At 33.2% G+C, this 27,472-nt stretch overlaps 1 protein-coding gene across 1 annotated transcript; it reads left to right on the forward strand.

Moving 5' to 3' along the window:
• The first annotated feature begins 1,285 nt into the window (after nt 1-1,285).
• On the forward strand, nt 1,286-27,472 carry LOC123661785. Its single transcript, XM_045596725.1, has 6 exons — nt 1,286-1,342; nt 1,933-2,254; nt 2,782-2,932; nt 5,264-5,337; nt 6,448-6,533; nt 26,585-27,472. Exons 1-6 carry the CDS (start codon nt 1,286-1,288, stop codon nt 27,470-27,472), a joined length of 1,578 nt encoding a protein of 525 aa, XP_045452681.1.

Here is a 27,472-nt window from a genome sequence, read left to right on the forward strand (position 1 = left end):
CATACAGTGTGTACTGTATACAAACGTCTGTAAGGTTAACCTTCATAAGATTTTAACAGGATATTTTCTGTTTTAGCCATTAGAATATTTCAATTAGAATAATCATTAATTTTGACTTCCCGCCACATCTCAACTACTGCAAGAAATGGTAATAGCCATGGGTAGTATATACATAGTTTATTTATTTATATATATAAATATAAATTTCATTTTCATTAAATGTCTTTTATAATTCTGTAGGTTTTGATTCCCTTCCGAGGGTCGAAAATTTGCAGCATAAACGGCTGCATCTTTTGAATGCGTTAGCTTAGAAGTTTGGTTTTTTTAGGGGACAGTAGACGCAAGAATTAGATATGAATTTCAGCTTGGTACCTTCACGCGTTCCTAAGAAAAAGGGTCATAATAGACAGACGGATAATAAAGTGATCCTATAAGGGTTCCAGTTTTCCTTTACGGATCCCCATAAAAAGCACAAAAATTAAATTCAATTTATTATAAATTTAAAAAATTAAGTACATAATCTGGTATACATTTGGTGTATTGCAAGATATATCGTATCGATGATCGATTTGATGTATCGTATTGTAAATATCGATGCTTTCGCTGCTTCCCTAGTTACTGTAATACTTTTTTAAAACGGCTGGACCGATTTTTATGAAATTTTGTGTTCATATTGGGTTGGTCTCAAAATTGACCAACATCTATTTTTCATACCCTCATGTTATAAGGGGAGCAGCTAGTAATAACTATATTAGACTTGAAATGAATTAATTGGTTCCAAATTTCGATTCTTAATATACATATCTGGAAAATATTCTGCAAAAAGTAGATTTAAAAATTTATTGTAAATATATTTTTAAAATTAACTTCTGAATCTGAATTATCAAAAACACAAAACTACTTAGTGTACATTTAAAATTTTAAAATTCAGTTTGACAGATTTATAAGTTTTTAATATTTTTATTCTATTTCAAATCATCCTTATCAAATGCTTATCAACAAAGTGTTGTTGTTTTTTGATTATTTTATTGAACTCTAAAGAAATGCTAATTATCGTTTATCTCGTTAAGCTGACATTATTAGTAATGTTAAACAAATAAGACAGTCATAAGTTATAACTAATAAGCTACTTGAAATAGTTCTAAAATATAAAACAATAAAATATTTAACTTACAAAAGTTTTGCATTTTGTTTAATTTTTATATTGGTATGTTTTATATATCACTATATTCATTAAAATAATAATATAGGTAGCTTAAAATAAAGATTTCAATGTTTCAGAAATATGTCGTCCAGTGATTTACATTTCGATGTAAAAAAAGTTGATGTTAAAAAGGCTGAAGTAAGTTGATACAATAATTAAATTACATTATAAATTTGTTTAGGTTATTTAAGTATTCTTTATGCTTTGATTTGAATTTTGGATTTTATTGGTGATTTGTATTTGTTTTAAGTTTTTAATCTCGATTAATTTATTACATATAGGTAGCTTATCATTCCTTTAGTGCTTTTATGTAATATTAATATGTGTAAACTGCTGGTTTTTGTACAGTTAATTTGTGTTAATGTATATTATATTATGTGTATCTTTTTCTTTCCCAACCATTACTTAAATAAATAAATTTAAGTATTCTTTATGCTTTGATTTTAACCTATTCAGGCTGCCGGATTTTATTGTATAATTATAAGGTGAACTTTGTTTCAAAATGTGTCTTTTAAGGAACTTTAAATAATCAATGTTCCTAGCATAGCTTCTGTTGATATTTTAAATATCTCAGGGTTCTGTCGAACAAATGTAATTATAATGGAAATAAAAGAAGAAACAACAATAAACTTTCATAACTCTGTCAAAAAAACTGTTTTGTTATAAAGTTAGTTATGTATAAATTATGATATGACTAATTTATTATAATAATGTAATTAAACTTTTAGGAATACTTAATGATCAACAAAGAATTCCATTCAATAGGCTGTGAAGACAGCGGTGTAATTGAACATGATGCCTGCAACAACAAGATATTTCTATCATCTGTCGAAACTTTGCAGTATCGTTCGAGCAATTTATCCAAAAGTGAATTATCAGCAAAATTCATGGATTTAGCAGAACTTGTTCTAGAAAATATGAATTTATTATGTCAGCTAGATTATCTTGTGAGAAAAACACCGATAGAGGAAACACGGGATGTTGAAATTAAGTTATTGGTACAAAACTTAATCTACCACAGTTCTCTTGAGGAAAGAGATGAATCTGATGGTGAGTATTAATGTATGTATGAATTATTAAAACTTGTTTTTTTTTCAGTTTATTGGTCCAAAAAGAACAAACACATTTTATTTGTTTGCCTCACAACTTTTTACTGGGTGTACCGATTTTGATGATAATTTTTTGTATTTGAAAGTCAAGTATTACTTTTAAAAAAAGGAGTATTCATTTTTGTTATACAATGAAACAAAATAAATTCCTAAGAATGACACTTTCAGCCGCGCATATTTCTGCTAACTTGTGTATGGATATTTTTATCCTACGTACACATTATTATTGTTAATACATATTGTTTGTTTCTTGTTTCAACTATGAATTAATTATATATTGTATTGCAATGTACCCAACATATAAATTTGTTTAATTTTAGTGTTTGTAATTTCTCATGTAAGTGAATTGTATTCTTTTGAGAAATAAATGATCTTTAACTTTAATTATATCAAAGTCAAATAAATAATTATCATTTATTAATATTATTAACTTTACTAAAACTGATGAATTTTGTAAAAAATTGTCAGATACAGACATCGAAATATGCATGTACGATGACATTCCACTTTCGCGCCTGGGCCTTATCGCTGCATTAAGTCAACTGCCTTTAACAATTACTTCTACAAAGCACACAGCTGTCATATGCTCACTCTTCGTGGAACTCTGCCATAAAGTCGGGTAATTATGGTTTTATATCTTTATTTTATTTTATATAATACATGCCAGTCCCGTCGTAACATCATTCTAACTAGACAATCAAGTGAGGTCTATGAGTCTGAATAAGATTGTGGCCTCGTTAGATGTTGAACAAGCGAGTATACCGTTAAGCATTCTAGTATATAATATATTCAAATTCATAAGTCTCATAACGGTATGTCTGTCAGACTTCAATCATGTACATTCAGTTACGAGGCCCCAAACTAGTGATGTAATTCTTTGACAATTACACGTGTCACAGTTGGGGGAGATAAATATATTCATTAAAAATTTAAATTTATTTAAATTATGGTTTAGCCGATTTAACCTTATATAGATGTATAGCTTTATAAATAAAGAATAAAAAAATAAAATAAAAGTATGGTTTCAACCTCAATTGCTAAACAATCACAATTAATTTATTGATGTAAGTTAACATATCTACTACAAATACTAATAGAATTGATGATTAATTTTATTACAAAACTATTTTTTGTTTGCTACTCGCGATTTGAAACCCCTGCACGATGCGCTAAGCGATGAGTCTGTCGCCTATCGCTCTATATCTATGTCGATAACTGTACTTCTAAATAAAAAAATAATAATTAAGTGTGTGCTTAAGACGCACGTTCGCAATCAAATTAATAATATAACTAGCTGACCTGGCATATGTTATTTTTTTACACAATAAGTAATCACTAATATACTACATACTAAAACCTCTAAAACACGCTGCATCTTATGGTATAAGTATTATTCCGATCGATTCACAAGTTTTCGCGAACAAAAATCCGGGTAAAGCTTTAGATTAGGTAAAACCGAATTTCGGGACCGTGGGGCGATGGGGGGGGAGAGGGTGGGGAACGCTACCCCTGGTACCACTGTCACACCTCGGAACCCCAGGGTTATGGAGATATCCATGGTTAAAGTTTTGAGGTTAGAAGAAGAATTTCGAAAGTTAGAGGAACGCTTGGCTCCGGCGCTGCGGGAAGTGCAGACCTTCCGGGCTGCCCTCCCTCCGCGCCTCCGCGGCACAAAAAAAACACTCTAGGGGTAGGACAAACCAAGACCACGTGGACAGTGGGGTGCTCCGATTCGGTTTTGGGTATTTTTCGAATTTCTAAACCTATATTCTAGCATGCAATGTTACTAATTTTATTAGAATATTATGTCTGACGCGTTATTTTGTTTAAAAATGTCGATTTGTCTGTCGTTAAGCGTCAGTTCGTATCGTTTGTTGATCTTGCAATCGAGATCGTTTTTACGTAAATTTGTTCGAAAATAAAATGTGAAAGTTGGTGAATGGAGCATATGAGTGCACTTCCCGCTGCACCGGAGTTAAGGTGGAGTCAGACACGGAGCTCTAAGGTATTGTAATATCTCTGAATCACGTAAAGTTAACCCCAAAACTTCAAACACGATATCTTCGAAACCACGGGGTTTACGCGAAACGCACACTACGGGGGGCTAAAAAACCCACCCTCCCCACCACCCTTTACCCTCCCACCCCCATTTCACCCCATAAATTGGAGGCCACTTAACTAACAAATGACCAATTCTTCTTCTAACCTTAAAACTTTAACCATCGATATCTCCATAACCATGGGGTTCCGAGGTGTGATAGTGGTACCATGGGTAGTGTTCCCCACCCTCCCCTCCCCCAACCCCCCACGGTCCCGAAATTCGGTTTTACCTAATCTAGATCTTAGCCAAAATCCGGCTCCCCATTTATTAGTATAGATAATAAGTATTCAATTAATAATGACAATTATTTCGTACTAATTGAATACAACAGCCAAGAGCAGCTGACTGTATCTTTCTCGCTCGGGTACGCTCGGCGGTCCCGAGTTCACCCGATCGAGCCTTTCACCTCAGAGCGTGACGGATCAGCCTAACTTAGTACCTATGAAAAAATGTGTGTGCGGTGCGCAAAATTAGTCTAACTGTTGATCTATACCATCAAACATAATAAATAAAAACATAAAAATAAAATATAACAAATTACACTCACACTCACATCCATTACACAATTTATATGATATAAAAGATTTATACATATGTATAAATAAATTAATAAATTTATATAACGTTTTCCTATTATGTTGTCGTTCATACACTTTTTTTTTATTATAATTGTACGTATAAATTAAAGCTAAAATAAATATTTCGTACACCGAAACTCAGGGCGGGAATCAAACCCACAATTCTTGTACCAGAAAGCAGAGTAATAATTTAGCTACTATAGACATAGACAAAATAATTCAAAATGCAGATAGGATATATTATATTTTACATTTTTTTTTCCATTTTCAGCCTCGAAGATTATGTTTATTTAGTATTTGTTTCAAATGCTGATATAAACAAATATCCCTCTTTCTTCACTGAAGGTAGATATTGCTTTTTTTTCCTTCTTCTTTATTTAAGGATTTTTAGTCCATAAGGACTACGGCACTCCATAGAAACATCACACTATATATAATTTTAGTTTTATATAAGATTAATAATAATTTTATAATGTTTAATTATATTATATTTTATTGTATAAACAATTTTGCATAAGGTTAACAAATAATATATATTTCGAAACAAGCATATAGATTATTTTTAATATCAATAGTTCTTTTCGCTTCAGCCTGTAATATCCCACTACCGGGCATAGACCTCTTTCCTCATGTAGGAGAAGGATCAGAGCTTAATCCACCACGTTGCTCCAATGCGGGTTGGCGGATAGTTCTTTTAAAGAGATTATATTACATATATACAAAATGCATAACTTATATTGACCTGAACTAATTCAGCCTGTAAACGGACCACTGTTGTCCAAAATATTTTCTCTTTTTTATACTATAAAGGTGACAAACAAGCCACTACCCACCTGATGGTAAGTGTTTACCGTAGCTTATAGACGCCTGCAACACCAGGAGAATCGCAAGCGTGTTGCCGACCCTACCGCTGACCCCTTCTACTCTGCCCTACGGATAAAAATCTCATAAAACCTTATAAAACATGGACAAAATGCAGACCAAATTCTTAAACCGAGTTATGAGAATTTGGTCTGCATTTGTCCATGTTATGAAGTTTTATGAGTTTTTTTCCATAGGGTGGTCACCTTAATCACCAGAGGAACACAATACTAATTTATATTATAGGTAGGGCACAGCAGGAAATTTCCTGCTCAAAATCTGGAACAGCCCGACTGGGGTAGTACCTCGACATTAAAGAGGAGGACATAACTAAATAATACTGCTTTCAAGCAGTGTGGTGTTCCTCTGGTGATTAAGGTGACTAGAGCTCCTGGAGGGAATTGGGGATAGGATCAGCAACGCGCTTGTGATGGTCCTGGTGTTGCAGACGTCTATAAGCTACGGTAATCACTTACCATCAGGTGAGCCGTACGCTTGTTTGCTGATCTAGTTATATATAAAAAAAGGACATTGGCTATATGATATTTAAGTACGTTTTTTTTAATTAAATGGTTAATGATTTGTTTGTTTCAGAGTTACGCTCTGGTTGTGTGGGAATCGTCACAGAGAAAGCAGACATAGACTCTGCCATAGACACCTTCCTATACGCGACACGCCGAGTAAGTAATAATAATACTATTGCAGTACAAGTGATACCTCAATGATAAAAAAATATTCTTTAAGGGGATAATTAAATCAACCTTGGAGTTTGGGGAGGGGGGTGCATCCGGTCCATTTAACATACGCAGTGTGGCTGGGATCTTCTCTAAGGTTGAGGGACTTCCCCAGTCGGGCTGCTCCCGATTTTGTCACCTCTAAATATTCTATTTTTTTTTGAAAGAGTCTTATTTAGTAAACAAATATGTCGTACTTCCGACCACAGATAATAGAGTAATATTGTAAGCTTAGTAAAGTGACACAAAGAGCAAAGAATGAACAATATTAATAAGCCATAGACGAAAGTAAAATTCATTTTATGTTCAAATATTTAACGATACCATATTGCTAAAATTATTGCAAAAACTGATATGATAATATATTGAATATTTATGCTAAGAATTAGTAGAGGTACAGAATTACGAAAAAAAGATATAAATCGAGTATCTTTATAAAGGACAACAAATTTATATTCTGTTATTGTAAACTGATTGGTAAAAAAGACGTCACGAATAAAATTTACAACACAATGGGCCGCCTGTGTCTAGCAAAAAAAGTCGACCCTATAAATATTATTGTCACATTATTTGTATTTACTATGAATAAAAAATCTTGCAGCGGTGACACACTCTCTAACATCTAAAAAAAGGACTAATAACATTGTTCTCCAGGAAGCTCTGATTGGGTAATCCTAAGTCTCATCCTAAAGTCTCAAAATGTTTTCCTGTGAACTACATTAAACTTTTATGCAATTGCTACGTGGTATACTTTAATATTATATGGAATAGCGTTAAAAATGTTCAGGGTGAAATTGATATTCAGAAATATTCATAATATAAAATAAAATCTTTACAATGAACACTTTACCATAAAAGATTGACATTTGCAATATTTTGTAAGCATTTTTTTTGCGCTCAACTTAAAAACAAAAACAAATTAATAACAATCGCTTTACAGTAACATTATTTAACAAATTATAATTCGTGAAAATTTAAAGTATAGTTAAAGAACACGGCCTATTTTATCGCTCATGCTGTTCATTCACATATACACATTCACCTCAAAAAATATTATGGACCACATCCCTATTTGCTTTTTTAAAAAAATATACTGAAATATCATATTCATAAATATTAGTTATCTGTACTCTCGGAGTTCGTATTTTAGTAGTTTTTATGTGTTTAAAATAAATGGAGTTTTACAAATGTCTGTAAGCATAGATAAAGTAAAAAAAAAAATAGATAACGCACCTAGAACAGAAAAGTGAAGCCACTTTTTTAAAGATGTGTGAGTGAGTGAAGTGTTGACACTTTTTAAAAAAAGTCCCTAAAATATTTATTAAACAATTAATTTAATATAGGTAAAATGGGTATGTGGAAATAAAAACCTGTTTATAGTTTTAAATATATTTACTCCTTTTTTCGATTCAAATTGTTACATAAATCTATTGTAGCCGTGTTTTGATTTATTTAATTATATAAATCTGTGTCAATGAAAACTTGCGTTTTTAAGTAATTGATGATTCCTCTGAGGGGCAAGTTCCTGCTTTAAAGACGTCTAACTCTTTGCTGTAATAAATTGATTTTATTTTTACATTTTTTTTTAAAATTAAGTTCCTGTTTTTTTAACTTTTCTCTTAGTTTATGTTTTCTAGGTGTATCAAAGATTGAATCTTGGTTAACGACTGATTTAGACTCATCCGGTAGGTCCTAGAACAAAAAATATAACATTAAAATACGTAGTAGTAAGTAGCAGTATGTACTTGATGGTACTCTGCGAAGTCCACGTTTTGTACCGTACATGTCAGCTTTATCAAAATGGTTTGAACAAACCAACTAGATGAGGGTGGCTGTCGTTGTAATTCATTTCGGCTCAGTCGTAAAGCAGCTACCCATTCATCTCCTATTAAAATATTCGTTGGAAACCTAAAACCATGATATTTAGTAGTAAAATATGAGTAGTTAATTCACAAATTTAAACAGAAACAAACGAGTTAAAAATTCATATTTAACTTGACTTCAATTTAGGAAAAACATAAAAATCACACGATAAAAAAAAACAATAATGTTGTCCACTTTCTACTTAATTATTTTTCTATGATTGCCTACAATTTACTTACCCGCATTATGGGCTAATGAAAATAAAAATTACTGGTAACACTCCCTCGGTACGTCATTTCGGGACATCGAAATTATAAGTTCCGAATAACCTCAATATTATTTTGGAATAACAAGAAATATAAAGTTTTGTATGTACTTACGTGTGAAACGATATTTCTTCAGACTTTATTCACTTTGGTATTGTTTTTGCACCATTTAATTACATAAGAACGGCATTTTGAAGGCAAAGTTACTGTACGAGGCCCCGTGAGATACTAACGAAAATGAGCGTAGTTTGATGCATATGTGTGCGTGAGCGCGTGTGTCTACTTGAAGGAGCCGAGTTTTGTGACTTCACTAACAACAAAGGCCGCGCATTATCTACCTTTTTTTACTTGATCTATGTCTGTAAGCTATTGTGTTGTGAAAGTGGGTGATAAAGGTGGAAAAAACGTGAATTACGATTGACAGGGGTTTCTTTACCAAATAAGACTCTTCCAAAAAAAAAAACGGAATATAGATACACACACTACACTACTGAGCCGACATTTTGTTTCCTTTTTTATAATTGTTAAAATTATTGTTAAAACATTAACATTGGCTGTAAGCAGTGTATGAGTATATTATAAATAAATTTTTTAGTCTAATTTACAATATTAGTAAACATTAGAGTAATCAAATATGAATATTTTTCATTTTCTTTTAGTTTCCATGGAATATTGAAACAATATACGTTCAGGAATCTGTCCTCGATCAGTTAAAGAAATACATCGAATGGAAGACTAAGGAACCGTCCTCCGATGTCGACAATTCGATCATCAAATCCTGCTCCTCAGTCAGGGTCTATGAAGACAAAATGTTCCTTTTCGAGTTTGCAGGAAACATTAAAAAAATCAGCAAAAATTCAATCATAATAGAAGCTTACAGAACAAACAAGGAACTAATATCTTTAATGTCGGGTATTAAAACTCTAGGCGTTTCGCTTTGGTCGACCGACGTCGCTGAGTCTAACGAAATAGCCTTCAATATAAAAGCAAATATTGTTTGGATAAATGATTTTGGTCGTTTCGATGGTCCTCCAGTAGCGTCCCAGGCGTACTATTCGTCAGTCTTCAGTCTTATAGAACAACACACACTAAACCAGAAAATAGAGGAAATCTTGGAAAAAAGAAACAGTTGGAATAAATTGGATGAAACTGATCGATATTTGAAGGTTTGGAAGACGACCAGAACTATTCGACCAGACATCGAAGGTTCTAAACTGGATATCGTATTCAAATGCTCTAATAACAGCACGACAAATATTGGAAACAAAATATGTACGGTCTTCAGAATTCCAATTATATTATACGTCAAAACAAAATCATTGCAAGATTTGTTAAAGCACATGAACTTTATTTTACAAGGCAGTGCGGTTGTTGTCCTTGTTGAAGAATCGTCTGAAAGAGATGCAATTATGAAATACTGTAAAGTATTACAAAGTTGTGGAGCGCCCGTGGGTTTTACATCTATGGACGACGGTTTTAGAAATCAAATTCGATATGACACGAAAGTTATTTGGTCCAGCATTGGAACTATATTTGCAAATTAAATAAATTACTAACAAATATATTTTATAACAAAAAGTTATCTTTATGAATATATTTTGTATGTATTTATATATTTATATACAGGGCTGTCCCAGAAAGAATCGATAATCCTGGAGCGCCTAATAGTACGACTAGCTGGTGCTCTAATATGTGTACACAAAAATAAAAAAATTTGCCAAAAAATTAGGTGTCGTGGTTCTCTCTTTCAAGCGCGTCTGTCGGAAACTCATTAGAGTCGTAGGCGTGGTAGCGCAGGACGATAATATAATTAAATACGCGAAGACAATTTGGGGAGTGTTAAGAACAGGGGTGAAATTCTTCATCCGCCATCGTAAAGGGAGGATCCTAAGACCAGACGGGTGTTGTGTGTGGTGGGCTACTGCCCCGACGGTTGCTGTCGGGTTCTTGTAATTATTTTCAATCTTCGGTTAACTATAATATCGAGATGTAGGATACATCAGTTTTAAGTTCGTAGATAGATGTCGCTACAAACACGTGCAAGCTGGCTCGAAGACTTCTGTGCATATGATTGCTGATGCATCCGCTTCTTGCATAACTAATAATCTCGTTTCACGAACATTTAGACAGCTCTTTTTAGAGCTACACACTTGTTTCACGAACGCAACAGTTCTGCGTTCAGATGTTATGACAGTAAAGGTAACAGGGAAGCGTTTAAAAGGTAAAAGTTTCAGGTAAGTTGTAGTAATATTGTGGTAGCCACATATTTAATAAGGATATTTAATAAAACTGGTTCACTTAAAAAGCCACATCTGTAAAAGATTATTTTGACTTTATGTCTAGCCAAGTTCTAATCAAATTCTGAGCTTTGTTTTATAGGGATCTTTGCCTTTGGCTTTCAGTAGACCTATTTTCTTCAGACTGGGTAACTGTGCATTAAAAATCATCTTCTTCATTATTCTGCTTCCACTGATACACGGACACTAACGTTGTCCATTTCATTTGCTTCACTTTACCGTTCTTTAATCAGAGCCTCCTTGACTTTTGCTTCCATAAGCTTCTTAACGTTATGGAAGTGGCTGCTGTCATACTTCTGCAGCCACATTAGTCGAAACTTAGGCTGGAAGGCCGCAGCCAGCTAGTCTAGCTTCGTCTTTTAGAAGCCTTTCAAATTTTTTTATTCCTGTTAACAGGTCATTGGCCAAAGGTGCACAGGAATACACCTGTCTTCCAAGCTCTTATTATTTGATCACAGTTGTAGCAATTGTTGGCAGCAAGGTACCAAAGTATGCCTGGGCTTCACTTTGTATATTAAATCTAAAATTACTAAAATTAAATGTAGTACTTACGATTAGTTTAGAGTAGGTAAAGTAAATGGTTGAATTATAATGAAATTAGTAATGCGCAGTAGAAAACTCAATTTATTATTCAATATTCTTTATTTCAGTACAAATAGACACAGTATCCAAGACGCCATATTTTCTCAAGCAATAGTAAAAAAAAAGAAATTGAAGACAATTATCTATTCTTACGTTTTACACTGACAGTAGATGTCAACCTGCCACAGATACATTTCCAACAAATTAGCTAAATAAAAATAAAATGTTAGGTAAGGTTATGTAGATTATGTTTCATGGATCTTCACATACTCCTTCATGAAAGCTACATCTTGATGATTAAAAGCTAACATAACTCGATGAAGAGCAGGTCTTTTTGTTTCCAAAATTGAGTTGAGAATTAAGAACATCATAGGTGGAGTTCATTTTTAACCGACTTCCAAAAAAGGAGGAGGTTCTCAATTCGACTGTATTTTTTTTTTTTTTTTTTTTTTTTTTTTTATGTTACATCAGAACTTTTGACCGGGTGGACCGATTTTGACGAATTTTGTTTTAATCAAAAGGTGGTGTGTGCCAATTGGTCCCATTTAAATTTATTTGAGATCTAACAACTACTTTTCGAGTTATATCTAATAATGCGTTTTTACTTGACGCTTTTTTCGTCGACCTACGTTGTATTATACCGCATAACTTTCTACTAGATGTACCGATTTTGATAATTCTTTTTTTGTTGGAAAGAGGATATCCCTAGTTTGGTACCATGATAAGGAAACCAGGATCTGATGATGGGATCCTAGAGAAATCGAGGGAAACTCTCGAAAATCCGCAATAACTTTTTACTGGGTATACCGATTTTGATAATTTTTGATTTAATCGTAAGCTGATGTTTATCATGTGGTCACATATAAATTTTATTGAGATCTGATAACTACTTTTTGAGTAATCTTTGATAACGCGTAGTTACTTGAGTATTTTTTCGTCGATCTACGTTGTATTACTCGTCGATGTAATTGAAGTCGGTTTTTTTTTCGTTTGCGAGCAAACACAATTATGTTGTATTTGCTATAACCAGTTTCCTTCCCAATTCAGTTTTGATATTGTCACTTGCTACTGTACTGCGCTACTGTACACTTCACCTAATATCGTCTCGTCCTTTGTATTCTTCGACTCACCGACCTCGCCGAACCTCAGCCGTAGTGTGGTGCGTTATTGAAACATAAATGACGATACAAACAAACGACTATTGTAAAGAAAAAGCAACGGACTAAGTTAACGGAAGTTAACAAGAGCGTTAATATTTTTTAAGTTAACGTAAAAGTTAATCCGTTATACAGATTGTAAACTTCGTTAATAAACGAATTAACCTTTGCACCCTGTATACATATCTAGCTGTAAATGAGAGAAAATATAAATAAAGAAAATTTACCTTAACACGTTCAGTGCCACCGACTCGCCCTGCGTGTTTACGTTAATTTTATTCCAGTGCCGGTGACTCGCGTGGCGAGTTCAGTGTTTTTCGGTAATATTTTCAAAACACTTCTGTATATTCTGTTCAAAATTATATTGTAGATTTAATATGACATTATTTAAACATTTACATGGTGGCCTGGATGTAACGAACATTTTTACATTTGAAAGAAAAAAAATATTCTGCAATGCCACGAACTCGCTAGGCGAGTTCAATGCCGCAGATTCTCAAACTTTAACGTCATCAAATTAATAGCTTGGATAGTACTTATAATATGAACCTAAAACAGAATGAAAGCATCACAAACATCTAAATAACAGATAAATTACGGTTTTATTAACAGATATGGTTTTATGTTTGATTTTTAGTGGGTTGATGTGGCGTTCACTGTAAATCTAATATCAAATTGGATAATTCTTTTTTTTTGTGTTTGTTATTGTTAGGACAAGTTTCGTTTAGAAGAAAATTAAAAGATTTTTTTTTAGTAACATAATTTTTTTTTAATTTCATGATATGAAATGTGAGTGAGTGAAATACACTCGAGAGCAAAGAAATCGCACACCCCCTACATTTTAATTTTGACCGCAAGTATTTTTTAATTTAATGTTGTTTGCAAATACAACTTGAATTAAATTGAAGTACACATTGTTAGCTTTCCAAAAACCCATATGTGCAGTTTTGAACTTCGAAATCATTACAATAGCAACAAAACAATAGAATTACCCAAATTCACTCGTTCGGGTAGTTCGGTTTGTAAGACGTTGAGCAGGTATAAAAGGTTAAAAAAAAGACAATAATTTGTTAATATGAGGTATTGCCCCCCCCCCCCAGCCTGAATAACCGCTGCCATTCGATTTTTCATTGTAGAAATATTTTTATTACAAACACTTGCGGTATGCTGTCCCATTCTTCCTTGATTGCGGTTTGGAGCTCTCTTAGACCTGTAAGCGGTGCGTTTCTTGCCCTTACTCTTTTTTTTTTTAGTTTATCCCATAAGTGCTCAATAGGATAGGAAATTTCTGTTCAGAAATATTATTAGTATAAAATATAACCTTAAAATTAACAACTGTATCAAAAGTTGAGAACCACTGCCTAAATTACGAAACTTTACCTTTTATTTTATCCTTTGAGTTTTTTGTCATCTTTTTAAGTTAGAACATACTGAATAGTCCTCAAATACTTTATACTTCCCATACAAACGTTAGGGAGACTAAGCCGGCCACAATAATAACAAAAGATAAATTTTACCCCTACATAATGCCAGTGAACTCGCGTGACGAGTCCATTCAAATTATATTGTAGTGCCGGCGACTCGCTTAGCGAGTCCAACGTGAAATGTATGCGGCATCCGCGAAGACATCATGAAAATCGTAGTGGCATTGAACGTGTTAAGAATTGCCTACGCAAGGCCTTTGAGCCCTTAAGAAGTTTTTTTTATAATGAAACATTTTTTTCGGATTTTATTGCAGTATATTAAGTTTTTTAAACGCCTGACGTTGCGGATACTCGTTATCCATGATCACTTGATGCCTTTTTTTTAAATAATCTATGTTAAGAAGATAATATTTTTTAAGTGATGTATTTTAATAAATTTTGAATAAACTTTTTAACTATGTACCTTTATGATTTTTATTTTTTATTGGTTTTATAAATAAATAACAGGTGGTAAGGCCCAGACCCTCCTAACCCCTTCCCGACTTCTCTGTGAAATACCTTTTAATGGGCAAATATTTTCCGCAGGTCACTTAGGTATATAAGGTATTTTAAAATAGCAATAAATAAGCTCTACGTATTTAATTTAAAGAATACTTTACAACTTTCTTAAAATATTGTAGATGTCTTATAAAATTTTCTTTTAATATTCTAAGCGTTTCTTTGCTTTTTCTGAAAACATTAACCACAGTAATATATATATATATTTCACATGAAGTTTGAGGTTATGTGAAAAAAGTGTAAATACAAAAGCTGTAGATCTTTTTATTACTTACGACTTTGCCATTTACCTTTTCCGGAAAAAAGCCGGAAATCGAAATAAACCGTTTTTGACCTTAACCCCTTCCCGACTTCAAATCGCCCATAATTAATTTTTCCTTTTATTTTCGTTGTATTCTTTTCCTTTTCCAATGGGTTTCATAATAATAATAATAATTATAATACTCTTTATTGTACACAACAACATATGACAAATAAAGAACAGTGTACAAAGGCGGTTTTATCGCTATAAAAGCGATAAGAACGCCATATGGTCATCCTAGTATAATTTTACTATTTTCAAAGGCTAGCCATGGTCTTTTATCTATGAACCGCAGCAAATATTTCAGTAGTGCTTAGTTAAGAAATAATACCTACCTATCTTTAATTTACCTCAAAACTTACCATATACCAAACTCTCTCATTTATTTACCTATAACAATATACATATAGACTTCTAACTGCGTTCCTTCAAATGGGGGTTCTGTAGGTGTTATAGATCACGTTCCATGTAAAAAAATCTCCTAGCCCTTTTTAAAATTTTGCTTTGTCTTAATATACGAGCTATATATGACGACGCGTTGGCGCAGCGGTCATAGTATATAGCGCTATAGTATGACTGTTGCGCTGGCGGTCGCGGTTTTGATCCCCGCTCACGACAGATATTGGCCATATAGATGTTTGTTGTGGTCTGGGCGTTAATGCATGTGTATTGTGTGTGATTCCGGACCCTCAACGCATAAGAAAATCCTACTGGGGGCGGTGAGTGAGAAGCGTTTGTTTATTTATTTATTTATATAATATATCTGGCAACGTACTTACGCCGCGTTGGCGCAACGGTTTACTGTAGTTTGGAGTCCCTGCAATTATAATGTCCACTCTCAGCGCATCGAAAGTACCTATATAACGTACCTTTACGCGGTATCTCGACGAGGTATCTTTTCTACCAGCGGCATATCACACAGGCAGCAATACAGTCAGCGATTGTCTTTTGAGCTGTGTTTTTTACCTAATATTCTGCATCATGAAGTTGTACCTACATTGTAGCAGCTTGGTCGAGGTCTCTTTCAGTTCCACGTACCCGAGAAATAAAATTCATATCATCTTTCATAACACAAAATTATACACTCATATATGAAATCAGGCGCCCGTTGCCTTTTGACCGCCACACCTCAAATCCATTCCCGTGCCCTGTACGCCAAGGCATAAAATAAACTAAAATACCTACGAAAAAAATAGTGCTGCCAAGAGTCGTTATCGAGTACCACACAGTGGCTTGTTTTTGTTGGTTTTTATGCAATAAATGACTACTTATATAATCTAGGAAGGTTTATTTTTCGATATTTTTATTGTGTTATCTTGCACTCGTTATATATACTTACAATAACATAAATAAAAAACAAACATTACAAAAATAATCGTAGTAAAGCACAACACTCTTTTCTATCGCCATGACGTCATTGTCACGACTGGACGACTACGGCGCAGCTGACCTACGGTTTTAAAACTCTCTAAGAGATGTGCTGTGTCGCACGAAAGGAAGCCGCACGCTTTATATCGATTTCGAATCGAATCGATATATACATGAAAAGTAATTTTAAAAAAATTAACCAAGTTCAAATTTGTAATTTTTTAACCGAGTTCAAAAAAGGAGGAGGTTACTCAATTCGACCGTATAGTATAGTATATATATTATATTTTTTTTATGTATGTTCGGCGATAACTTTGTCGTTTATGAACCACTTTTGATAATTATTTTTTAACCGACTTCCAAAAAAGGAGGAGGTTTTCAATTCGACTGTATTTTTTTTTAATGTATGTTACTTCAGAACTTTTGACTGGGTTGAGCGATTTCGACAAATTTTCTTTTGATTGAAAAGTGGTGTGTGTCATTTGGTCCCATTTAAATTTATTTGAGATCTAACAACTAATTTTCGAATTATATCTAATAATGCGTTTTTACTTGACGCTTTTTTCGTCGACCTACGTTGTATTATACCGCATAACTTTCTACTGGATGTACCGATTTTGATAATTCTTTTTTTGTTAGAAAGGAGATATCCCTAGTTTGGTACTATGATAAGGAAACCAGGATCTGATGAGGGAATCCCAGAGAAATCGAGGGAAACTTGAAAATCCGCATAACTTTTTACTGGGTGCACCGGGTTTGATGATTTTTAATTCAATCAAAAGCCGATGTTTATCATGTAGTCACATTTAAATTTCATCGAGATCTGATTACAACTTTGTGAGTAATCTTTGATAATCCGTATTTACTTGACTATATTTTCGTCTACCTACGTTGTATTACTTGTCATTATAATTGAAGTTGGTCTTTTTCGTTTGCCTGCAAACACAATTATTATCTTATTAGATAATTAATAACTAAAAAGGGAGTAATAAAAGTTTAATATTTAAAAAAATCTACCTACACACTACTAAAAGGAAATTAATATAATCGGTGCGGTCTGTGCCAGCCTTAGTTAGAAGAAATATTTACGTTAAATTTTTTTTTTCGCTTAGGTAGCAAATAGTACTAAAACAGTACTGAGTAATACGCCTGCCATTTGATTTCACGACACCAAAGCCATGGGTCTCAGAAGAAAAGCTTTTATGAGAGTGGTGGTTAAAGATGATATTGATGCTGCCAGATGATTTTGAGAATGAGAAAGAAAATCGTAATTTTGATCTTAACCTTAGATAAAAAAATGAAAAATAAAATAAAATAAAACAATTTTATTTATAATTGTAAATTAAAAAAAAAAATCATCGACGCCTTCCAAAATGCAACGATGTTCTAAGGTATCGCTCATGTTGCACTGCACTAGTTTTCTCTCTATTCGCTTATGACGTCACCAGGCTGTCGTCTATACTTGACAACGGCGTGTAGAGAACGGATTAATGACTAAACGCTAGGGATGCGCCCAATTTGAGATATCAGATTTATTATGACGATTTGATTGATTTTAGATGATTTGATTTTTTAATTTATTTGCTATTTATGTGTTAGCTGATAGTTTTACGTTTTTTACATTTTGTTTTATTCAAATATCAAATTATTTATAGAAAATATAACACGTTTGAGTTCAATTTTGAAAAGCTTAAAAAACATCTATACCATTATGACCAGCCCGTTGGTGCAGTTTGTAGTGACCCTGCTTTCTACTCCGGGTATTGTGGGTTCGATATTCCCTGAGTCTGGGTGTAATATATATTTATTTATATATTATTATTTATATGTAAGTTTATCAAAAATAAAATATGTAGTTTTACCAGTCGGCTGTTATCTATAACAAAAGCATTAAGTTGCTTACTTTAGGAACAGATGACGGTGTGTGTATATTATAAATATTTATTTATTTCTTATTTATTTATACCCCTTGCGTCACATCCCTAGCAGTCAACTATAGACGACTTCGGCGTTCTGGACATAGCATTTACGTGGAATAAGAATGCATGTTTTTATTTCAATGTTTCTCAGTACGTGTAGCTCTAAAAGACTTGTTTTTTATACTCGAATGTTGCAGGGATATTCTATTTTCAGAAATGTTGAATTAAAATACTAGAAATATTTTTTTAATAATTTTATTTAATATTTTTGTGGTCCGTGTTTTTTGTCACCTATAGACGTCGCTGGCGCACAGGACTCGCGAGCCCTTGTCAAGTATAGGTGACTATGGCGGTCAAAAGGTTAAACTGTGTTTAAATTATTATAGAATAGTAAAAAATTTACCTAACATTGACGTATTTGTTAACCCTTGTATTATATTTTAAAAAATCTTTTAGTTTTATTTATTTAAAATAATTGTGTTTGCAGGCAAACGAAAAAAAGCCGACTTCAATTATATCGACACGTAATACAACGTAGGTAGACGAAAAATTAGTCAAGTAAATACGCATTATCAAAGATTACTACAAAAGTTGTTATCAGATCTCGATGGAATTTAAATGTGACCACATAATAAACTTCGGCTTTCGATTAAATTAACACTATTCAAAATCGATACACCCAGTAAAAGTTATGCGGATTTTCGAGTTTCCCTTGATTACTCTGGGTTCCAATCATCAGATCCTGGTTTCCTTATCATAAGTACGACACGTACGTACGGGATATGTCCTTTCCAACAAAACGAATTATCAAAATCGGTTCATAAACGATGAAGTTATCCCCGAACATACATGAAAAAAAATATATATAAATATATAGAGATGTGAGAGAATTGATTAACCTCTTCCTTTTTTGAAATTGGTTAAAAAATGGCAAGAAATTCAATTCAATTCTTTGTCTGGCCTCTGGCCTTTACATAATATGTCAATGGGATAAAACATTTAGACGGTAATTAAAAAATATTCATGTCCACTTTTTCATAATTCCAGCGACGACAACATTCGAACTTCGAAGGTAAACGATCATATTTTTAAATAGAAACTAAATTGAAATTAGTATTTACATAATAAATATATAAGAATTGAAATGAATTAAATTGGATCCGATTGTTAGTAGATATATCTGGAGAACATTGTGCAAAAAGTTTAAATTTGTAGACTTTGAAAGTTGAGTGAAAACAATTTTGAAAACTACCTCCTGAATTATCAAATAAATAAAAGAAAACACTGCTTCTTGTTAGAGTACCTACATTTAAAATTCAGTTTCACAGATTTGTCAGTTGTTATTATTTTCATTCTATTTCAAATCCTCCGAATCACTTATTAAGTTAACAAAGTGTTGCTGTTTTTTGATTATTTTTTTGAACTCTTAAAGAAGTGATATCGTTTATCTCGTTAAGCAGACAATATTAGTAATGTTGAACTTTTATATTTCATAATATAGTCACAAGTTATAATCAAATATAAAATGTTTAACTTATAAAGTTTTACATTTTGTTTAATTTTTATTCTGGTGTTTTATATATCAATATATTCATTAAAATAATATTGTTTTAAATAAGTTCATTTGAATGTTTCAGAAACATGTCGTCCAGTGATTTACAGATCGATCTTAAAATGGTTGATGTTCAAAAGGCTGAAGTAAGTTCATATAATAATTAAATTATCTTATAACTTAATCTTAGTCATTTCAGTATTCTTTATGCTTTAATTTTAACCTATTCAGGCTTTCGGATTTTATTGTATAATCATAAGGTGGACTTTGTTTCAAAATGTGTCTTTTAAGGAACTTTTAGTAATCAATGTTCCTAGCATAGCTTCTGGTGATAATTTAAATATCTCAGGATTCTGTCGAACAAATGTAATTATAACGGAAATAAAAGAAGAAACAACAATAAACTTTCATAACTCTGTCAAAAAAACTGTTTTGTTATAAAGTTAGTTATGTATAAATTATGATATGACTAATTTATTATAATAATGTAATTAAACTTTTAGGAATACTTAATGATCAACAAAGAATTCCATTCAATGGGCTGTGAAGACAGCGGTTTAATTGAACACGATGCCTGCAACAACAAAATATTTCTATCATCTGTCGAAACTTTGCAGTATCGTTCAAACAATTTAACAAAAAGTGAATTATCAGCAAAATTCTTGGATTTAGCAGAAGTTGTTCTAGAAAATTTGGATTTATTATGTCAGCTAGATTATCTTATAAGAAAAACACCGATAGAGGAAACACGGGATGTTGAAATTAAGTTATTGGTACAAAACTTAATCTACCACAGTTCTCGTGAGGAAAGAGATGAATATGGCTGTGAGTATTAATGTATTTCTTATTACAACTTGTTTTTTTTATTGATCTAAAAAGAACAAGCACATTTTAGTGTTTTGCCTCATAACTTTTTACTGGGTGTACCGATTTTTGTTTTTGAAAGTCATTATTACTTAATAATTGTTTTTGCTAGCACAAGAAAAAATCCGACTTCAATTACATCGACAAGTAATACAACGGAAGTAGACGAAAAAAATTAACAAACTCACTAGTCGTCACTACAATTTTCGAGGGTTCCCCTCGATTTCTCTAGGATTCCATCATCAGATCCTGGTTTCCTTATCATGGTACCACCGACAAAGTTATCCCCGAACATACATAAAAAAAGATATATTTCCTGACATTTCCTGTTTTGGGCATTAGATTTTCTCAATTAGAATAAGCCTGCCCAGCGTGGTGACTATGGGCAACAGACATGACTTTTGTCTTCAAGCATTGCGGAATCTTCGAAGTGATGACTTGACGAAGTCTCTTTCATAAAAAGAAATATTCTGAAATTTGTGATTTAAATACATTATACATTAAAACCTGGTTGATTATTGGTTTATATAATAATGTTATGAATGGGAAATCAATAAATTAGTCAATTAAAACAATTGTGTTTGCAGGCAAACGAAAAAAAGCCGACTTCAATTATATCGACACGTAATACAACGTAGGTAGACGAAAAATTAGTCAAGTAAATACGCATTATCAAAGATTACTACAAAAGTTGTAATCAGATCTCGATGAAATTTAAATGTGACCACATGATAAACATCGGCTTTCGATTAAATTAAAAATGATCAAAATCGATACACCCAGTAAAAAGTTATGCGTTGGTTGGTTCCCTTCGATTTCCTTAGTATTCCATCATCAGATCCTGGTTTCCTTATCATATCCCCGAACATAGATAAAAAAGATATATATATATATATATATATATATATATATACGGTCGAATTGAGTAACCTCCCCCTTTTTTGAAGTCGGTTAATAAAAGGTTATATAATGAAGCAAAATAAATCCTGTTATCAAGTATTCAATAGTCACCCAACGGTTGTGACGTAGTTCATATTGTTATGATATAGCTTAGTATATACATGTAATAATGTCTTAAATCAATATTAAATATTCTTATTTATAAATAAATTCGTTTAATATTACAAATAAATCAATAATTAGCTCTGATTTGACACATCGGTAAAATTGTATAAAAAGGGTAGATAATCATTATAAACATTCATTATTATTCGAGTTGTTAACAACGTTACGCTTTTCAAAATTATAGAGAGATTGTGATAATTGCCTTGGCTATTTAATTTACAAACCCACTAGTGCTTTACAATCCCTAAGAATGACACTTCCAGTTGCACATATTTTTGTTAACTTATGTATATATATTTTAATCCTACCCTACACTTTGTTTATTTCTTGTCTCAACTATGAATTGATTATATGTTGTATTGCGATGTCGATGTACCCAACATATTGTATTTTTTTGAGAAATAAATGATCTTTGACCTTAATTAGACCAAAGTCAATTAAATAATCATTATTATTTCTAACAATACGAACGTAATTTACTTTGAGACGACGATGGTCTCATTTTATTACTTGTAAATGGAAATTGTACAAAGAGTCATTAGTTCATGAAGCTTATTTTTCAGAAAATATGTTTTAAAATGTGATTTGTTTTTCGCTACATTTCATTAGGATTAACAATAATAACTTTACTAAAACATGATGAATTTTGTAAAAAATTGTCAGATTCAGCATTCAAAATATTTATGCACGATGACATTCCCCTTTCGAACCTGGGCCTTATCGCTGTATCAAATCAAGTGCCTTTCATAATTACTACTACAAAGCACACAGCTGTCATATGCTCACTCTTCGTCAAACTCTGCCATAAAGTCGGGTAATTATGGTTTTTATTTCTTTATTTTATTTTATTTAGGAATTTTTATACACAAATACACGCCAGTCCCGTCGTAACCTCATTCTAACTCGACAGTCATATGAAGCTTGTGAATCTGGATAAGATTGTGGCCTCATCAGATGTTGAACAAGCGAGTATACCGCTAAACATTCCAGCATCTAACATATTCAAATTCATAAGTCTCATAATGGCTTCTCGTTAAGATTTCAATCATATACACTAGACTAGCCCGTTGGCGCAGTTTGTAGTAACCCTGCTTTCTATTTCGAGAGTTGTGGGCGCGATTCCCACCTCGAGTCTAGGTGTAATATAAATATTTATTCATCATCATATGGATTCTTTAAAAGTATGTTTATCGAAAAGAAAAAATGTATCTATACCGGCTATTACCTGTAACACAAGTATTAAGTTGCTTACTTTAGGAACAAACGACCGTATGTGTTTGTGTTATTGTGTAGAGATATTTATTTATGATTTATTTATACATTCAGTTAAGAGGTCATTCATGTATTACGTAAGCAGAATTTTAGTAATTTGTAGCCCCATCTCTTGTCAGCGAAAGTTTGCAAAGCCCTACCACCTATGCTTACGTAAAAATCGGTATATACTCATATATATCTATTTAGAAATAATTAATAAATATTGGTTACGTAACCACTATTTAAATCCCCCCCCAGGCCCCCGTCATCAAAAATAAGCAAAACAAAGACCCCACCACCCTTCGGTGCTTACATAATACTTGACACACACATCAGCCTATCGCAGTCCACCGCTGGACATAGGCCTCCACAAGTTCGCGCTAAAAATGGTGTGAACTCATGTGTTGTGCCCATAGTCCACCACGCTGGGCAGGTGGGTTGGTGACCGCAGGGCTGGCTTTGTCGCACCGAAGACGCTGCTGCCCGTATTCGGTCTGTGTATTTCAAAACCAGCAGCTGGATGGATATCCCGTTATCGGTCGGCTTTTCAAGTTCCGAGGTGATAGTGGTTATCCCTTAGTCGCCTCTTACGACACCCACGGGAAGAGAGGGGGTGGCTATATTCTTTGCTGCCGTAACCACACAGTCACATAATACTTGAATGACCCCTAACTAGTGATGTACACGTTCACACTTCGACAGTTACGTCTCACAGTTGGAGGGGGGGGGGGGCTAAATATACTCATTAAAAATTTTATTTTAATTATATTTTATCAACCTCAATTTGTAAACAATTTCAATTAATTTATCAATGTAAGTTAACAGTTATCTACTACAAATACTAATAGAATTGACAATTAATGTTATTATAAAACTATTTTTTGTTTTCTATCCACGATTTGAAGCCCCTGCACGATGCGCTAAGCGATGACTCTTTCGCCTAGCACTCTATATCTATGTCGATAACTTTACTTCTAAATTTAAAAAAAATTAAATAAAAAATGAGTATATGCATAGGAGGCACGTTGGCAATCGATTTATAATATAACTAGTTGATCTGGCAAACGTTGTTTTGCCATATATATTATTTTTTTACACGTTAAGTAATCACCAACATATTACATACTAAAATCCTCTCCGAAACACGCTGCGTCTTATGGTTAAAGTATTATTTCGATCGGTTCAGTAGTTTTCGCACTATAACCGAACAAAAACCGGCTCCCCATTTATTAGTATAGGTAATAACTATTAAATGAATAATGACAATTATTATGTATTAATTGAATATAATAAACACATCGGCACAACAGCTAAGAGCAGCTGACTGTATCTTTCTCGCTCGGGTACGCTCGGGTACGCTCGGCGATCCCGAGTTCACCCGATCGAGCCTTTCACCTCAAAGCGTGACGGATCAGCCTCACTTACTACCTACGAAAAAATGTGTGTGCGGTGCGCAAAATTAGTCTAACTGTTGATCTATACCATCAAACATAATAAATAAAAACATAAAAATAAAATATAACAAATTACACTCACACTCACATCCATTACACAATTTATATGATATAAAAGATTTATACATACGTATAAACAAATTAATAAATATATGTAACGTACAGATCCGTTTTCCTGTTATGTTGTTGTTGATACACTTTTTTTTATTATAATTGTACGTATAAATTAAAGCTAAAATAAATATTTCGTACACCGAAACTCAGGGCGGGAATCAAACCCACAATTCTTTTTTTTAATTTATTTATTTTAAGCGACTACAATAATAACATTTATATAGTCTTGTACATATTTATCTTTTTCAAAAAGTTAACTGTCTGTATAAGGCCATTTTCAGTTAAAAGACTTGTGTAGAAAGCAGAGTAGTAATTTAGCTACTATAAACAGACAAAATTATTCAAAATGCAGATAGGCTATATTATATCTCACATTTTTTTTCCATTTTCAGTCTCGAAGATTATGTTTATTTAGAATTTGTTCCATATGATCATTTCAACAGATATTTCAAATGTTCAACGTTCTTCGATGAAGGTAGATAGTGTTTTTCTTCCTTATACAAGTTTCAGTCCATAAGGACTGCGGCACTCCATAGGAATATCACACATGCTAAATAATTTTAGTTTCATATAAGTTTTTTTTTTGTAAAGTAAATTATTTTGCATTGGTTCAATAGTATATATTTCGAAACAAGCATAAAGATATACATAAATAAATATATATATATATATATATAATAGAGTATATTGTACACATATACAAAATGCAGAACTTAGACTGAACTGATTCAGCCTGTCAACGGACCACTGTTGTGCAAAAATTTTTTCTCGATATATTTTTTTATACTATGATGGTGACAATCAAGCCTACGACCCACCTGATGGTAAGTGTTTACCGTGGCCTATAGACGCCTGCACACTAGGAGCATCGCAAGTGTGTTGCCGATCCTACCCTCGACTCTCCGCAGCACCTCTGGTCACCTTACTCACCACAGGAACACAGCGCTGCTTGAAAGCAATATTATTCAGTTGTGTCCTCATTAAGGTCGAGGGGTAGTAGCCCCAGTCGGGCTGTTCCAGATTTTGAGCAGGATATTTCCTGCTGTGCCCTACCTCAGTTAACTAATTGTTTATTTCTACTGACCTCAACACTTCAAAAGTCTCATTTATGGTCATTAGTATTATTTGTGTTCTAAAAATTATACAATTTTGTGTTAATATAAAACTGAAGTTTGTTTGTTGTTTGTTTGAACGCACTAACCTCAGGAACTACTGGCAACTTGATAAACTCTTTTTGTTTTGCATAGAGGAAGGACATAGGCTTTATAATATTTAAGTACTTTTTTTAAATTAAATGATTGACGATTTGCTTATTTCAGAATTACGCTCTGGTTGTGTGGGGATCGTCACAGAGAAAGCAGACATAGACTCTGCCATAGACACCTTTCTATACGCGACACGCCGAGTAAGTAATAATAATGCTATTGCATATCAAGTGATATCTCCATGGTAAAAAATTTCCTTTAAGGGAGTCGTTAAAATCCACCTTGAAATTTGAGGGGGAGAGGTGCATTGGGCTTTAAGATACGCAGACCTTCAACATTAACATTGCCTATAAGCGGTGTATGACTTCAGCCTGTAATATCCCAATGCTGGACATAGGCCTCTTTCCCCGTGTAGGAGAAGGATCAGAGCTTAATCTATCACGCTGTTCCAATACGGGTTGCCGAATAATATTGCCTACTTTGAGTAACGATCGCTGTCAGGTGTATATGATAACAATCGGGACCGACAGCTTAACGTGCTCTCCGAGGCACCGCGGGGGGACCCACAAGGACTGCACAAAACACCCAGACCACGGCAAACATCTGTATGGCTAATACAAATGTTTGTCATATGCGGGGCTCGAACCTGCAACTGCCAGCACAATGTTATTATAAATAATTTTGTTTTGGTCCAATTTATAATGTTAGTAAGCATCAGAGTAATAAAATATAAATATTTTTCATTTTCTTTTAGTTTCCATGGCATATTGAAACAATATACGTCCAGGAATGTGTCCTCGATCAATTTAAGAAACGCATCGAATGGAAGACAAAGGAACCGGCTTCCGACGTTGACAAGATGATCATCAAATACTGCTCCTCAGTCAGGGTCTATGAAGACAAAATGTACCTTTTCGAGTTTGTAGGAAATATTAAAAAAATCAGCAAAAATTCAATCATAATTGAAGCTTACAGAACAAACAAGGAACTAATATCTATTATGTCGGAAATTAAAACTCTAGGCGTTTCGCTTTGGTCGAGCGATGTCGCCGAGTCTAATGAAATAGCCTTAAATATAAAAGCAAACTTTGTTTGGATAAATGATTTTGGTCGTTTCGATGGTCCTCCAGTAGCTTCCCAGGCGTACTATTCGTCAGTCTTCAATTATGCAGACGAACCAGACACACTAGTACAGGAAATAGAAGAAATCTTGAAAATAAGAAACAGTTGGAATAAATTGGATGTAATTGACCGCAATTTGAAGGTTTGGAAGGCGACCAGAACAACTCGAGCAGACATCGAAGGTTCTAAACTGGATATCGTATTCAAATGCTCCAATAACAGCACGACAAATATTGGAAACAAAATATGTACGGTCTTCAGAATTCCAATTATATTATACGTCAAAACAAAATCATTGCAAGATTTGTTAAAGCACATGAACTTTATTTTACAAGGCAGTGCGGTTATTGTCCTTGTTGAAGAATCGTCTGAAAGTGATGCAATTATGAAATACTGTAACGCATTACAAAGTTGTGGAGCGCCCGTGGGTTTTACATCTATGGACGACGGTTTTAGAAATCAAATTCGATATGACACGAAAGTTATTTGGTCCAGCATTGGAACCATATTTGCAAATTAA

The sequence above is a fragment of the Melitaea cinxia genome, chromosome 17 (genome assembly GCF_905220565.1).
Source record: "Melitaea cinxia chromosome 17, ilMelCinx1.1, whole genome shotgun sequence".
Classification (NCBI taxonomy): domain Eukaryota; kingdom Metazoa; phylum Arthropoda; class Insecta; order Lepidoptera; family Nymphalidae; genus Melitaea; species Melitaea cinxia.